The 15,072-nt window shown below is 49.5% G+C and overlaps 1 protein-coding gene across 1 annotated transcript; it reads left to right on the top strand.

The window, feature by feature from the left end:
* The first annotated feature begins 10,601 nt into the window (after positions 1-10,601).
* On the top strand, positions 10,602-12,670 carry Fut7 (fucosyltransferase 7). Its single transcript, XM_027422878.2, has 2 exons — positions 10,602-10,764; positions 11,655-12,670. Exons 1-2 carry the CDS (start codon positions 10,602-10,604, stop codon positions 12,668-12,670), a joined length of 1,179 nt encoding a protein of 392 aa, XP_027278679.1.
* The last annotated feature ends 2,402 nt before the right edge of the window (positions 12,671-15,072 follow it).

The following is a 15,072-nucleotide window of genomic DNA, read 5'->3' on the forward strand; positions in this document are numbered from 1 at the left end:
CTTTTAGTGTTCATTTTCAGGACAAAAATCTCATCTTATTATATAAACCCATCCTTATCTGAAATATTATTTTTTCTAATTAAAATTTCTTTTCAAAAATTATATTCTGCCAGGCGTTGGTGGTGCACGCCTTTAATCCCAGCACTCGGGAGGCAGAGGCAGGCGGATCTCTGTGAGTTCGAGACCAGCCTGGTCTACAAGAGCTAGTTCCAGGACAGCCTCCAAAGCCACAGAGAACCCCTGTCTCGAAAAAAAACAAAACAAAACAAAAATTATATCCTTTCCAATGCCTCTCTCATCTACTTACACTCTCTTATTTCATTTCTATAAGTGAGAGTTCAATCCAAATGACATACATGGTTCAGTGTTGTAAATGAAAATTACCTGTCCATATATATCATCAAACTCTGAAGTTTTTCCTGTTATAAATCTCAAGCCAACCTCTTCATTGCTTGGATTTTTTCCTTTTCTTTCTCACTGGGTCTTTTTTCTTTCTTTCTTTTTGTTTTTCCTCTAAGACAGGGTCTCTCTGTATAGCTCTGGCTGTCCTGGAACTTGCTCTGTAGATCCACCTACCTCTGCCTTCGGAGTGCTGGGATTAAAGGCATGTACCACCACCGTCCTATCACTTGCATTTTACAGAGTTTGGTGATAGAGGAAGTTTTACATTCCAGCAAAAGCCTGTGGAATTATCAGAGACTTTTGTTGTGTGGCATTCACCAGAGAGGACTCCTCAGACATGGGTTTAAGCCAATAGGAAGTCTTTACTAGCCAGCCAGTGACTAGGGTGTTCCAGATCCCGGTATAGTGGAGTCTTTCTCTGGGTGAACTTTTAAGCACAAAACCCATGTTCTGGGCTGACACACTTCAGTTAACAAGAACAGATAGCCAGAATCGGAATCACAGAAGCAAAAAAGCAAGGTTAGTACATTTAGAAACGTTCCCAGAGCTGTGGTCTTTGATGGATTAGGTCGTTGTTTTCGTTTTGGTAGATGGTGCTGTCTACATGTTGAGATTTACAGTCTGAATGGTACTTCCACCATGGAATTATTTGTGTTAAGGACTGGGGCTCTGTTACACTCCCCACTGGTCTTAACGAATGAGTTAAATCTTGGACTCACCCTTCTCTAAAGAGGTACAGTTGGTCCTAAGAACCATTCAGATACATAATTGGCCATGTAGTTTAAGATGCAGGGGGCCTGGCTGGGCGTTGGTGGCCTTTAATCCTAGCACTCGGGAGATAGAGGCAGGCAGATCTCTGTGAGTTTGAGGCCAGCCTGGTCTCCAGAGCGAGTGCCAGGATAGGCTCCAAAGCTACACAGAGAAACCCTGTCTCCAAAACCAAAAAAAAAAAAAAAGAAAAAAAAAAAAAGATGCAGGAGCCTGCCCAGGCTCTGTCAGTGCTGATAGCAGAGTAGTTAGCTAGGGGGACTAAGAGGATAGAAACTGGCATCAATTATCTAATTTATGCCTTTGTCTCTTTTTGTTTTTGAGTTTTTGTTTGTTTGGTTTTTGGTTTTCGGTTTTTCAAGATGGGGTTTCTCTGTGTGTGGCCCTGGCTGTCCTAGAACTTGTTTGGTAGTTCAGGCTGACCTCAGGCTCTCGGAGATCAACTTGCCTCTGCCTCCCAATCAGTGGGTTTAAAGGTGTGGGCCACCGCTGCTGTTGTTGTTTTTTTTTTTTTTAAATTAGGGCAAGATTTTTTAAATTACTCTTGATTGATTAGCATAGAAACAGTGTGGTGTTTTTTGCTGTTGTTTTTGTTTTTGCAAAGCCATACATAGTTTTCTTTATCTCCTAAGAAGTAAGTTTAAGTCTTTTTAATTTTATCGGATCATTTCTGGAAGGAAATCTAACTTGTTTTAAGGCCCCTAGGTTCTGATCAAGCTGTCTACTTGGTTTGGAAAGCATGAGAAGAGGCACATGTAGTCAAATGAGTCAGAGACCAAGTGGTCTCAGGGGCTCAGTAATATTGCTGTTATCTGTATGCAGTATACATAAGACAGAGTAAGAGGAGGCGCCTTGGTTAAAAGTTTGCCTATTAGACAAGTTCCAGCTCCTTGTAAGTTTTCTAATGTTAACTTGGGCTGCCCCAAGTCACACTGAGTTTTGTCAGGCAATGGACTGACAGTCTGGTTAGTTCCTACCATGTATTATAGGGGCTGGATTTTGGCTAGGATTGATTAATTCTATCTTCAGGGTCCCTTTCTGTGGCACAGAGTTAGATTCTCCACATTTTTCCTGTTTTTCAAAGGCCAGAATCTTTTTAAAAGAATTTCCCAGGAAGCCTTAGTTTTATAACCCCAATTTTTGCAATGGAAAATCCCTTGTTTCTGGCAACAGTGGAGGCCAGCCACAGGGCATACATGGAATTATAAACTCTATATTCCTATCTCAAAAGCTAAGCTCCCATGTTTTTCCTTTCTCCAGTACACCCAGATATTTAAGTTGGGCATCATCGAGCAAAGGTCAAAAGGAATATGGGTTGCAGGTCTATAGTCACATTAGCTAATACCTTCCCTGTATCTGGTTTTCTTAGTTCCCAGGTTCAGGCCAGAGGGCTGTAGGGCTGAGCCATAACTGTCTTCATATCAAACACGATTTTCAAGAGGAGGTAGTCGTCATGGAGTAGAAGGGCCTAGGGGCCCACTGAAACCTTAACTTCAGTGAGTGCATAGTCTGGAGACAGTCCACTCGGTAACATCTGTGGCTTTCTGTCTTTCTGTCTTTTTTTTTTTTTTTTGACCTGTGTATGGTGGATCCATGGTGTAATCTGCCTGCATAGATAGGAAGGGAGAGAATAGCCATGTAGAGTGCTTTTCAAGTTGGGTTCAGTGCCCATTTGACTACCTGCTTGACGCAGACAGTGTCATTGGACTAACATGGAAAACTGGTGGTGGTCTTGGAGGTTGTGTGGGTCTCTAGGATAATCCAGTGAATAGACTTTACAGAGGGCTGGAGGGCCTGAATAGTTAGAGTTCTGTCAGCTGCTGCTCTCTGAGCCTGGGAAGCAGTGGGGGAGGTCTTCCAATCATAACCTCATAGGGGGTAAATCCCTCTCTATATAGGGTACAACGGGCCAAAGCAAAGGAAGGAGGCTTACCACTATTTGCCTGGACTCAGTTTTGTTAGAATTTATTTGTTTATTTATTTTTTGAAACAGGGTTTCTCTGTGTAGTTCTAGCTGTTCTGAAACTTGCTTTGTAGACCAGGCTGGCCTCGAACTCACAGAGATCTGCTTGCTTCTTATTTGTTTATTTAATGTCCTGTTTATTCTTTTATTTTTAAACCTGACCAGCACTCTGAGGTCTGTATGTACAATGCAGTTTTAAATGTATGTCCAAAGCTTTAGCTATTGAGAGATTTTGGTTATGAAAGCAATGTCAAGCCCCATTGCTAGGGGGAGTTAAATCAGGGGACCAGTTCCTGGAAAAGGTTTTTAAGCTACTATTTGAGCAGTTTTACCAGGGTGGGGAACACTTTTACCCACCCTGAAAAGCTATTTATGAAAACTAGCAAGTACGTTTATCTTGGTGAAGTCACTTTTCCCAGAGTTCACTGGGGTTTTAGACTCTCAGTTGGACCCTTTCTTGGGTAAGGCTCTCTGTTTTGGATTCACTTGAGCATCTGGCTGAGACATCCCAAATTAGGCTGTCTAGTTTAGGTATAATATACTCTGATCTAGCTGGACAGTGGTGGCACACACCCTTAATCTCAAACTCAGGATGCATAGGTGGGCAGACCTCTGAGTTTTAGGACAGCCAGGGCTACACAGAGAAACCCTGTCTGGAAAAAACAAACAAACAAAAAAGCCATACCTTGGTCTGAGAAACTCAAAAAGTTTTGTAGATCCCAGATAAGTAACATTGAAGGCTGGTTACCAGAGTCCTGCCAGCTGTGTCTTCCACCAACCTGTGGGCCTTAGTTGTCTGTTTCTTTATCATGGAGTCTCAGACAGCATTGGCTCATGCTAGGTCATCAGACTATCAATAGGCCTCACTGTTTTTAGGGCTGTTTGTGGAACAGCCAGATTAGCAGCCTAACAATGGAGGATAGCAATTTGGAGGGGCAGCCAAATGGCCACCCTTAGAACCAAGTCATGGTCCTCTCACCAACCCAGACAGGGTTCCTCTGTGGAGCTTTGGAGGCTGTCCTGGCACTCTGTAGACCAGGCAGACCACAGACTCACAGAGATCTGCCTGCCTCTGCCTGCTGAGTGCTGGGATTAAAGGTGTGTGCCACCAACGCCCAACCACCCTTCCACTTTTTATAGCAGTCACTCCTTAAAAACAGAAATGGCATCCTGCTGGCTATGTTAATTATGTTCTATACAATTGGGATAATAATCTGTCATAACCATACTTTCTCTTCTGAATGGGTGAGTTTACTAAGTATACAACAAACCAAAGTAAAAGAATAAATAGCAAGTAGCAGGGAGATAGACAGATTACAAAACATCATCAAATTGAGTGCTCAAAGCATCCAGCACATACCAGGTAGTGGGGGCAGAGGCAGGCAGATCTCTGAATTCAAGGCCAGCCTGGTCTACAGAGTGAGTAGCCAGGGCTACACAAAGAAACCCTGTCTCAAAAAACAAAACAAAAACATCCCGCACAGATTTACTGGGGAAGCCCTGTTGAGGCACTGAGTTGCAGTTTGTGACAGAGTCCTGAGCAGAGCAGAATGAATCTAAATGAACAAATGACAGCAGGAAGGCAACCTCCAATCCTGTGGCCGTCAGCTGGAGTTCCCAACTGAGCTTTCTCTCCATGACTGAGCTTCTCATGGCCAAACTTCCAGCTCCTCCTTCCTTCTGTGTGCACTTTAATCTCACAGGATGAACAACAGCACCTCTGCTGGAAATGGCTTAGCTTTCTACCGTTCTTGAGAGTACAGTATTTTTACTTCTTTCTTTTTCTGGTCTTCCTTTCCTGTCAGAGTTGTGTGGGGGTGGGGGGTGGGGGTAGGGGAACAGACTATTCCTAGACAAGTGGTCTCAAAGGATACTTTGAAACAAAATATGCCTGGGTCTGAAATGAAGGGTGACAACCCCACTTTCAGAGCCAGTTTCTCGATGAACTCAAACAACTCATGGCAATTTACCAGTACATTACACACTTGAAGTAAAGTAAGTCTCTGTGTGTGTGGGTGGGGTGGGGTGGGGGGTGGTATGTGAGTGTGTGTGAATGTGTGTGTATGTGAGTGTGTGTGAGCATGTGTGTGTGTGTGTGTCTGTGTGGTATGTGTGGGGGTGGATGAGGTGTGTGTGTGAGTGTGTGTGAATGTGTGTGTGTGGTATGTGTGGGGGTGGAGGGGGTGGGGTGTGTGTGTGTGTGTGTGTGTGTGTGTGTGTGTGTGTGTGTGATAATATGATCAGAGGTGCTGAAATCAGGGTCATCACTAGATCAGCCTGAAGAACAAGGCTAATTAGTCAATCAGGGAGGGGACAAAGTTTGTATTCAAAACTCGTAAGTGTTTTTTGGGCTAGAGAGGTTGCAGGCTCTAGACAACCCTGCAATTGGGAAGACAAAGCTGTTTAGGCACCAACTGGTCCATGAAGAGTGATGAGGAAGACTAGTTAGAAATGAGGTTAACACTGCTTGAAGCTACTGTTTTATCCAAAGCAATATATTTTGGGAGCCAGAGTCCTCCACAGCTGAAAACCCTCTCTCACTCACTGTGACCCTGGGCTGACCTTTATCACAAACCTGTTTCCTTCTGGGCTATGGTGTGGGAGAAGATGAAGGAGAAAGCTGAGCACAAGGCATAGCTCGTGGATGGTCTTTGTCACCTATCTGCCTTGAGGGGAGATGACCACAGAGGACTGGGATGTAGAGAGATGTGGCCTCACCCAGGGAAAAGGACAACCTGATGCTCGGCACACCTGTCTCGCTGGTGGGGCTGTACACAGAGCTGGGGTCTTCTCAGAGTTGCAGACTCAGTTTAGAGAGGGAGGTCTACAATGTTTGCAATGTTGTCCCTGCTGGTCTGTTCTAGAGGTCCACCTTCACACTGGATATCTTCAGTGGTTCCTAGGGTCTTTGCTGCCTACTATGCAGTATAGGTGGGCTACTCTGGGGTCTATGGGGGCTTTGTGATTCAACTCTTAAGCAAGGAACATAGCTTGGCCTTTCCCAGAGTATTGGCCTTTCCCAGAATATCACACTATTCCCTGTGCCAGTAGTCCGGCTGTCCTTTCTCTGCTCCAGGGCCCCTGCTGAGGGGTACTTTGTTTGGCTTTAACAAGAAGCCAGTCTCATAGAAGCCCTTGCTTTGACTTGCCAGAGGCCTTAGCCCACCTGAGCCTCCTGCAGGCCTGGCCCCTGGGATCCCAACTCCTCTTCCTGATTCTTGTGACAGGAAGCCCAGTGGGATGCACCTGTTTCAAGTGCTTTGTCTTCTTAGCAAACCTCCAGATGCCACTCAGTGCAGATGCCAAAGGGTGACAATCTCTACCCCAGCACAAATCTGGGGTGACACCCATCCATTCGGACCGTGCTCCCAAACCAGCAAGACTCTGGAGGGAGACCATGCATGAAATAGAATGTGTAGTCAGTGATCTTAGGAAACATGGTCTCCTAGCTTCAGGGACTGGAGAGATGGCTCCTTTTGTAGAGTGTTTACCATGTAAGCATGAGGACCTGGGATTGGCAGCATCCACATAAAAGATTGGCAAGATGGCTTAAATGGGTAAAGACCCTGCTTCCGCCAAGCCTGACAATTTGAATTCAACATCCACATTATAGAAGGAGAGATCAGATTTGTTACACGAAAAATAAAAGACCCAGACACTGATATTGGGGTTCAAGCTTCAAGCTGAAGATCACAAAAGCAAAGCATCTAGCCACTAACTCTTATCTTTGATTCAGCTCAGACCAAATGGGCAATCCTCAAACTGCCCCCGACTTCACTGGTCCTCAGATATTCTCAGACTGAATGCCTCTACTTTTTATACCTCTCAAATCCTGGCATCATCTTTGTGTGAGCTGTTTCTTTTTAGGACTAGATCAATTTCGTGTAGTCAGTGTGGCCTTGAACTAACAGAGATCTGTCTACCTCTTAATCCTGAGTCTTGGGATTAAAGGTGTGTATTACCACTGCTTGGTATATCTAGCTTGAGGCTGGCTTTGCTTTCTGAATCCTCAGGCAAGCTTTAATAAATCATAAATAATATATCACTGCACAGATTCTTGCAAGTCATCCTCTGACCTCCATACATGCACAAGTGCACACAAATAAGTAATATGAAACTTAAAAGATTTTGACTAACAAGATGGGTCAGCCAGTAAATGTGCTTGCTGCCAACCCTGATGAACTCAATTCATTGTCCAGCACCCACATGATGGAAAGAGACCACTGACTCCAGCAAGTTGTCCTCTGACCTCCTCAAGTGCTCCATGGCACATGTGTATATACAGACACACACACCCTAAATAAATAAATGCAATCTTAAAAGATTTTTATCTTTAAATAAAAACCTATGTATATGTATGTGTGTCTCTGTGTGGGGTTGTGCGTGCAGGTGTCCACAGAGGTGAGAAAGAGGGGGTCAGATCCCTTAGAGCTGGAGTTACAGGTAGTTGTAACACCCACAATAGACTCTAGGAACTGAACTTAGGTTCTTTGCAAGATCAGAGATGGCTCTTAACCTCTGAGTCATCATTCCATCCCCAAATGCCATTAATTATAAAAAATTTGTGTTTATGGGTGTTTTGTGTGCATGTCTGTCTGTCTACCACACATGTGCAGTCCTTGAAGGTTAGCAGAGTGTGTTGGATCTCCCTGGGGCTGTGTTACAGCTACCACATTAGTGCTGGGAATTAAGCCTGTGTCCTCTGGAAAAGCAGCTGGTGTTTTTAACCATTGAGCCATCTCTCTAAGCCCCACCAATGTAATTTTTTTAAAAAGTGTGGTAGGAGTGTTGGTGTATGTCTATAGCCCTAAAGACCAGGGTTCCCAGGGGCTTGCTTGCTAGGCATCTAGCCAATTGGTGAGCTCCATATTCAGTGAAATACCCTGTCTTAAAAAAAATAAGGTACTAACATGAGACTGCTCCAGATCCCAGGAACCTGGGTGTCATTGAGGAGGCCTTGGAAATCATGGGGTCTTCTGTAGTAGACCAGTACTTATCCCTAGCATAGGTGTGGACTTTGGGAGCCCATTCCACATAGAGGGATACTCCCTAAGCCAAGACACACGGGGGTGGGCCTAGGCCCTACCCCAAAGGATATGACAGACTCTGAAGACTCCCTATGGAAGGCCTCACCCTCCCTGGGGAGCATAAAGGATATGTGATAGGTAGGGTTTTAGTTGGAGAAGGGGGCGGTAGGAGAGGAGGGGAGGGAGAGGAAACTGGGATTGACAGGTAAAACAATCTTGTTTCTAATTCAAATAAAACAAATGGGAAAAAATAAGGTGCAGGCTGGAGGGATAGCTCAGCTGTTAAAGGCTAGGTTCACAACCAAAAAATAAGGTGCTACATCACACACACACACACACACACACACACACACACACACACACACACACAGAGTTCTTCCTGTCTTCACCACCTAGGAGGTACGTCCTTCAGCCCCTGCCAGCCTGGGGGGCCAGGGAGTGGCCCCGGATTCTGGGTACCCAGCTTCAGCCTTCTAACAGCTGTGCAGCCCAGAGGAGTGTGTCCTGCTGCAAAACAGAAAAGGATATGCAAAGTGAGGTATATGGGTCCCTAGAGAAGCAGCTCTCAGCAGCTCATGCAACAGCTGCACCTGGACATGTACAAGGACTTGCTCATTCCCCAATGGGAAAGAATGAAAAAAAGAGGGGCTGGAGTGCACAGCTTTCCCAGCCCTTTAGGGTTGTCTGCCTGCTGCCCAGCCCAGTGGCCTCCTGATGCCGCGTTCATGTTACCCCTGAGCAGCATGCTCCCTCACCTAGGTGCCCTTTACTGCCTGAAATCCTACAAGTCCCCATCCTTATGCTTCCCCAAAGGCAAACTCTGAGCCCCATGTCCCCAGAAAGCTGGCAGCTCCCTCCGTAGCAAGTTCAGGTGACTTCAGAAAATGGCCACCAGGGGGACCTCTAGGCACACATCTGGCCAGTCTTGGAGGTTGGGTGAGCATCAGGCAGGTGGGCAGGCACTTTCATAGATAGCATGTTCCTCACCCTCCTGCTGCCCCAAGCCTGTGTGTGCAGAGGTGCAGCAGTCTGTAGGGCTGTGCCCTGCCCTGGCTGGAGGAGGGTCCACAAGGTCTCTTAGACTGGGTAGAGTGTGTGGTCCTGGTCCTGTGTGCTCCTAACTGTAGCTCTGGGTTGAATGCCCTTGCTTCCCAGACAGCCCAGTGAGCTGGGAGGCCCCGTGAGGTGAAGAGCTATGTTGAGAACCGCTGGCTTTCCCTTTGACTCGTGCTTTCTCAACCCTCCCCCCTTTCCTCTTTCATTCTGAATCTATTCCTCAGTTAGCATGTTCTCATGACCAGGGACCCATACAGCTGCCAACCTTGGCTGGCATCGGAGGGCTAGACAGTACTAAGGAAGATGTGGGGGAGGTTCCTTCAAATCCACCCAGGAAGGGAACAGGTTTCTGGTGTGGGTGAGGCTGGGGCAAGGGCCCCTGCCAGCCTGGCGTCACAAACAGGAAGGACAGCAGGCTCTGGCAGCCAGAAGCCTGTGGCCCCAAGCTGGCAGGATGGCCCCCTTCCTGCAGGTCCCCGACTGCCTTCTGAGTTCCTGTCACAAGGAGAAAAGGTGGGGTGGGGTGGGGTAAAGTGAGGTCTGCAGCCAGGTTGTGGCTCTCCTGGGGTCACTCTGCTTGGGGAGAGATGAAGAGAGATGCAGAGCCAAAAGGTCAGCTATCACTATGGTCATCTCACTAAGCATCAAGTGATCGGAAGGGCAAGGGCACAGCTGCCCACTCCACGGCCACCTTCAGTTGTATCTCGAGACAGCTAGATGGCTTCTGATGGCACCCACACCCTCCCTTCCCCTTTAGGCATTGCGCAAACTCCCCACCACAATCTGGAGGTTATACCCTGCCTTGGGGGGGATGGGCCCTCTGAGGTGCCAAACAGCCACCTTCTCCTGCACTCGCCTCTGCCCCCACCATGGTCTGCTGTCAGTTACTTGGTTCCTGTCTCAACAACAGCAGCATGCCATGTGAGACTGTGGCTAGGGGAGGCCAGGAGTCCTGGAAGCCCAGCAGTGCAAGAGTGTAGGGCTGGGTGAAGTGTAAGAGGCAGTCCCTAAAAGGGAAGCTGGGGAAGCAGATCTGTCTGGCCCACAGCTTCTGTCCTTTCAGAACTCTTGGTCCAGTGCTCTGGGACATGGACAAGGCAAGCTTGCTGTTCCCCATATGGGGCCCCACAGTGTCCTGGGGAGACCTGGTAGAGATGGAGGAAGCTGAAGCACCTTGGCTGAAAGCCTTGTATAGGCTGAAGCTTGGGGTGACCCTGCCAGGCCAGCCCACCTTGGCCTGCACTGGGTCATTGCATCTCCAGATTAGGGCGTGAGGGAGAGGAATCTTACCTCCAAGATATAGGTTAGCCCACCAGGGCCAGCTGGAGGGAAGCCAAATAAGCCTGGACCTGAGGCTGGGACTAGCCTTCCTGTTTCTGGAGTGGATGCCAACCCCCTACCCACCAGCCTGCCTGTCCACGTCAAGGACACACAGACTCCTTCCCTTTCCAGACTGGAAAGCCCCCTTTTGGGGTAGCAGGAAGAAAGGAAATGACCTGCAGCTCTTCCTAATCCATCCAGGACCTTGGGCTGAGCCGACAGTTCAAGGTTTGTATGTCTCCAGGTCTCCAGGCAGGGAGAGAAGTGCATTCCCAGCCCTTCCTGCAGCCCAGTGCAGCTCTGAGTCCGCCCTTGAGGGCATGTGCTCAGTAAGGTCTCATCGGACTGTGATGGGGCCCTTTTCTAGGATTAAGATTCTGTAAACAAGGCAGTTCCTAGAGGTGGCAGAGGTGGGGTGGGGCGGCCTCTGAGAACAGCATCAAGATGCCTGAGGGTCTGTAAGAACAGGGCCAGCTCAGTGCAGGGTGGGGGAAGTGGGTGTCACTGCAGGGAGGGGCCTCGCCGGTCGCCTCCTGGGGAAGTGCAGTTGCTCTCTTCGGGTATCCCGGGGTTGCATGGTGGACCATGGGTGGGGGTGCCCATCTGGAGAGGGGGCCACTTCTGCTTGGAATACTCACAATTGGGCTTTTCTTTTCCTGAGGGCAAGCAGGAGCCCTGCTCCTCCTCCATATGCCCAGCTGCTCATCTCTAGGGACCAGCGGGGTTGGACAGGGGGCCCTGGCTGGGCCTTCTTCCTGTCTCTATTCCTTCTTCCAGCAGAGGATGGGGTGGGTGGGGTGGGGTTGGATAGTGGTTGATGCCAGAAACTGAAGGGGTAGGGTGGGGCAGAAGTGGGCAGGTCCGGCCTCCTTCACCTTGGGCAGATGAAATGAAAGCACAAATGCTGAGCTGAGGTGCAGCTGTGATTTCAGGGTGCCTCTACTGGGGAGGCTGCTGTGATTTGAAAACCTCGTTTCCTCGGGTGACTGTTTCAGAAGGCTGTGGATGAATCGTGCTGGTGAGTACCTGGTCCTTGAGGCATCCCAGGGGGGGATTTACAGGTGTCCCTGTGTCTATTGTGACAGGGCCTCTCCTTTTTTTTTTTTATCCCACTACAGGGTACAAACCTACCCGGAGGCTTCGGGCCTTGGGGGGCCTGGCTGGAGGTGCAACACTCATGGCCCTCTGGCTCCGTTGGCTGCTGGAATCAGTTCCTGTGGATGCTCCAATGCCTCAGCCCACAGTCACCATCCTTATCTGGCACTGGCCTTTCACCAACCGGCCCCCAGAGCTGCCTGGTGACACCTGTACTCACTATGGCATGGCTAGCTGCCGCCTGAGTGCTAACCGGAGCCTGCTAGCCAGTGCAGATGCTGTCGTTTTCCACCACCGTGAGTTGCAGACCCTGCAGTCTCGCCTGCCCCTGGACCAGAGACCTCAGGGACAGCCTTGGGTCTGGGCCTCCATGGAATCGCCCAGCAACACCCATGGTCTCCATCACTTTCGAGGCATCTTCAACTGGGTGCTGAGCTATCGGCGTGATTCAGATATCTTTGTACCCTATGGTCGATTGGAGCCCTACTCTGGGCCTACACCCACACTACCGGCCAAAAGCAAGATGGCTGCCTGGGTGGTCAGCAATTTCCAGCAGAGGCAGCAGCGTGCAAGGCTGTACCGGCAGCTGGCCCCTTACCTGCAGGTGGATGTGTTTGGACGTGCCAGTGGACGGCCCCTGTGCGCTAACTGTCTGCTGTCCACTGTGGCCCGGTACCGCTTCTACCTGTCCTTTGAGAATTCACAGCACCGAGACTACATCACTGAGAAGTTTTGGCGCAATGCGCTGGCGGCTGGTGCTGTGCCCGTGGTGCTAGGACCTCCTCGGGCCACCTACGAGGCTTTTGTGCCACCAGATGCCTTTGTACACGTGGATGACTTCAGCTCAGCCCGTGAGCTGGCTGTCTTCCTTGTCAGCATGAATGAGAGTCGCTATCAGCGCTTCTTTGCTTGGCGAGACCGGCTCCGTGTGCGGCTCCTAGGTGACTGGAGGGAACGCTTCTGCACCATCTGCGCCCGCTACCCTTACTTGCCCCGCAGCCAGGTCTATGAAGACCTAGAAAGTTGGTTCCAGGCTTGAATTCCTGCTGCTGAGAGAGACTGTGTGTGTGAAAGGCTGATGTTGTAATCAAAGCACTAGGCATCCAGCCTCTTGGGTCACTATGGGACTAGCCTGAGGCTTGAGTTGGTGAACAGGACGCAGGGATAGGAGGAGAGCAGGGTGGGCAGGAGAAGCCATCTGAATGAGGAAGTTGGTAGACTTTAGGGATCCCGGGAAAGGGACAACAGAGTGGAAGGAATTAATGGGCATATCCTACAAGCTAATGAAACAGGAAAGGCAGTTGAGGGTTCCCAACTTACCTTGAACGTGCCCATGCTCAAAGCTCAGATGAAACAGGCAGTATTTCTGGAGCTGGGAACATCCCAGGCTGTGACTTTTGGGTATAAAACTTTAGGTCCCTGAACCCCCACAGAAAAGGTGCTAGCCTTAGGGGTGCAGGTGCATTTTCTAGAACTCTGGGTGTTGACCATATGCTGGGTTCAGGGGCATGTGTGTGGAGAAAGGACAGTGTGGCTGATTCTGGACTTTTGTCACTACAGTCACCCCCAGGGAAAGAGGTGCCACTAATAAAGACACTGACACAAATCTCCTGGGTCAGGTCTATGAGGCAGCAGAGGCCACCAGCCAGCCCTCCTCTGCTTATTCTTCTCCATCAGTCACAGGGTTTCTTGTTTCTGCCAACAGCCTTGACACCTTACCAGGAACCCTGGACACTCCACACCCTTCCTGGGTCTCCAAAGCCCCTGGTGGGAACTGAGGTCAAATTTAGTTGGGGCTGGAGGTGCGATATGCCAGGTCTCAGGTTGGAGGGGTGTCCTGTATGACCGGGCCTTATCCATGAGGGGATCCAGTGAAAACCCCGCTGTGGAAGGAGCCCCTTGTGTTGGGCTGGGGGTGAGGGGAGGAGACGTGGAGGTGAACTATGAGTGTATGACAGGTTGAGCTTCTGGCATGGGTTGGGACTTGGGTTTGTCCCTGCCTTGGGGGTAGGGTGGCAGTGCCGGCAGGAAGTCCCCCCTCCCCCCCCCCCCCGTGGTTTGTGGGAAAGGTCTGCCCATGGCTTCCTGCCCTGACCCAGCCCCCTGGGCTAACTGAGGAGAAGTTAGTGTCCTGGGACTGGGGGCTGGGGAGAGCTTTGGGTCCTCTCCCATCAGCCCTGAGGGGACCTCTCCTCAACGAAGGAGCTGAGAGATGATGGGAAGCTTTAGCCCTCGAAGGTTTCCATTCACTTAAAGAGCATTCTGAGTGTCTCAGGCTGGACACTATACAGTCTCTACTGTCCCATTCACAGGTGGGAAACCCAAGCTGGTAAACAGCCATCACATGTCACCCTCAGGATGTCTCCTGATTGCAGGAGCTAGTGGCCCTCTTCTGCCCTCTGCCGGTCATGTGCAGAAATTGGTCCTGCAATGCTCCAACATCTCTGTAGACCCACCAAACACGAAGCTTTGTGTGCAGGAAGAAGCCAGGCTTACATGGATATAGGGGATGGGGTAACAAGTAAACCATGTATCGAAGGGACAGCCTGCCCAATCACCCCTGCCAGCATGGAGTACCTCTTGAGGTCCTTTTGTGCCTCCTCACTGTTAAGAGCAACAATCTGGGAAGGGTCAGCAGCCGCAACACATGACTCCTGTGAACTCTTCACACTTATGCTGTCTCAGCACCGTTTTGAATATAAACCCAACTTTCTCAGGCCAGAATTAGGGCGCTCTCACCCCTAGCAGTTCTCAGCCCTTCACGTGGTGCCTCTCTGTGCTTAGTAAGCACTCCTGCGGCACAGTCTGCTGAGCATCTCACCCGCCACCCGCGTGGAAGGCACACAAAGGCTGCAGTGAGCACTTCTCAGAGCCCCATGCAACCTTGTTCTAAAAGCAACTAAAACTCTGTGAGAAAGAAACCTATTTGGATGGCACCCTGGGTTCCCCAAGAGCTTGGTCCAAAAGCTGTCCCTACCTGCGTGTGTGTGTGTGTGTGTGTGTGTGTGTGTGTGTGTGTGTGCGTGTGCATGTGTGACCCCAGGCGCTGTAAAGCAAAACGCAATCTTCACTTCCACCCGTGTCTCTCCTAACCACTCAAGGTGCCCAAAATTTCTCTGTTTGTTTGTGTTTAAACAGGGTCTCATGAAGCCAGACTGGCCCTGAATTCACTATATAGCCAAGGATAACCTTGAATTCCTGACCCTCCTGCCTCTGCCTTTTACCTTACAGGGAATGCACGGATGTGGTTGCCTCCTATTATTATTATTATCACTTTTTCATTTTCGGTTTTTGAGACAGGGTTTCTCTGTGTAGCCTTGGTTGTCCTGGAACTCACTCTGTAGACCAGGCTGGTCTCGAACTCACAGAGATCCACCTGCCTCTGCCTCCCGAGTGCTGGGATTAAAGGCGTGTGCCACCACCACCCAGTGGACTAGCTCT

The sequence above is a fragment of the Cricetulus griseus genome, chromosome 6 (assembly GCF_003668045.3).
Source record: "Cricetulus griseus strain 17A/GY chromosome 6, alternate assembly CriGri-PICRH-1.0, whole genome shotgun sequence".
NCBI lineage: Eukaryota > Metazoa > Chordata > Mammalia > Rodentia > Cricetidae > Cricetulus > Cricetulus griseus.